Here is a 1,354-nt window from a genome sequence, read left to right as displayed (position 1 = left end):
GCTTCCAATACATTAAAAAGAACAGAGCACTCAATAGATAAACCCATGTTGAATAAAAAATGGATGGGTGGAATAGAATAAAATATAACAGGAAAGAATAAGCAGTTGGAACTTTTCCTTTCCTAATGCAGCAAATAACTCAGAAAGCAACCACAATTGATACAGTTTTAAATATTTAAATAAATAAAAATGGAAATGAATTAATAACATGACTTTGAACCTTATTGCACTATTAGGAGCTGAAATTTACTGGAATCATTTTAAGAAGAGAAGAAACACTGAATCATCTTCCTAGAAAAAGGAATTTGGAGTGATAAAACACCATGGATTTAACTTATATTCCTGAAGATTTATCCAGTTGTCCAAAATTTGGAAATAAATCTTGCCCTCCCATCAACCATTCTTTGCATGTCCGAGTGATAATGTATTCCATTATGACTGCAGCCATGTTTATCACCATCTTTGGAAACTTGGTTATAACGATTTCCATATCACATTTCAAACAGCTTCACTCTCCCACAAATTTTCTGATTCTCTCCATGGCAACCACTGACTTTCTGGGGGGTTTTGTCATTATGCCATACAGCATGGTACGATCAGTGGAGAGCTGCTGGTATTTTGGGGATGGCTTTTGTAAATTCCATGCAAGCTTTGACATGATGCTAAGCCTAACCTCCATTTTCCATCTGTGTTCCATTGCTATTGATCAATTTTATGCCGTGTGTTACCCTTTAACTACTCAGCCACAATGACCACCTCCATGATAAAGCGACTGTTGGCATTTTGCTGGTCGGCCCCTGCTCTTTTTTCATTCAGTTTAGTTCTATCTGAAGCCAATGTTGCTGGTATGCACCGCTACGAGATTCTTGTTGCTTGTTTCCATTTCTGTGCACTTACTTTCAACAAATTTTGGGGGACGATATTGTTCACTACGTTTCTTTACTCCTGGCTCCATCATGGTTGGTATTTATGGCAAAATCTTTATTGTTTCCAAACAACATGCAAAAGTTATCAGCAATATGCCTGAGAACACAAAGGGCAAAGTGAAAAAAAAAACTTATCTAAGAAAAAGGACAGAAAAGCAGCTAAGACCCTGGGTATAGTAATGGGGGTGTTTCTAGCTTGCTGGCTGCCTTGCTTTCTTGCTGTTTTGATAGACCCATATTTAGACTATTCCACTCCCATAATAGTACTTGATCTTTTAGTGTGGCTTGGGTACTTCAACTCTACTTGCAACCCCCTCATTCATGGTTTTTTTTATTCATGGTTTCAGAAAGCTCTTAAGTACATAGTGTCAGGCAAAATATTTAGTTCTCACTCAGAAACTGCAAATCTGTTTCCTGAAGCACATTAA

General features: G+C 37.3%; 1 protein-coding gene across 1 annotated transcript; it reads left to right on the top strand.

Annotated features, from left to right (window-relative positions):
- The first annotated feature begins 323 nt into the window (after positions 1-323).
- On the top strand, positions 324-1,354 carry LOC118001432 (trace amine-associated receptor 3-like). The gene is given in 4 exon segments (XM_034991540.1): positions 324-732; positions 735-933; positions 935-1,046; positions 1,049-1,354. Coding segments are annotated over 4 exon segments (1,026 nt in total).

This window comes from Mirounga leonina, unplaced genomic scaffold (assembly GCF_011800145.1).
Source record: "Mirounga leonina isolate KUSES-001 unplaced genomic scaffold, KU_Mleo_1.0 Mir_53, whole genome shotgun sequence".
Lineage (NCBI taxonomy): Eukaryota > Metazoa > Chordata > Mammalia > Carnivora > Phocidae > Mirounga > Mirounga leonina.
The sequence above is the reverse complement of the archived record's forward strand: the minus strand, read 5'-3'. Positions and strand labels throughout refer to the sequence as shown.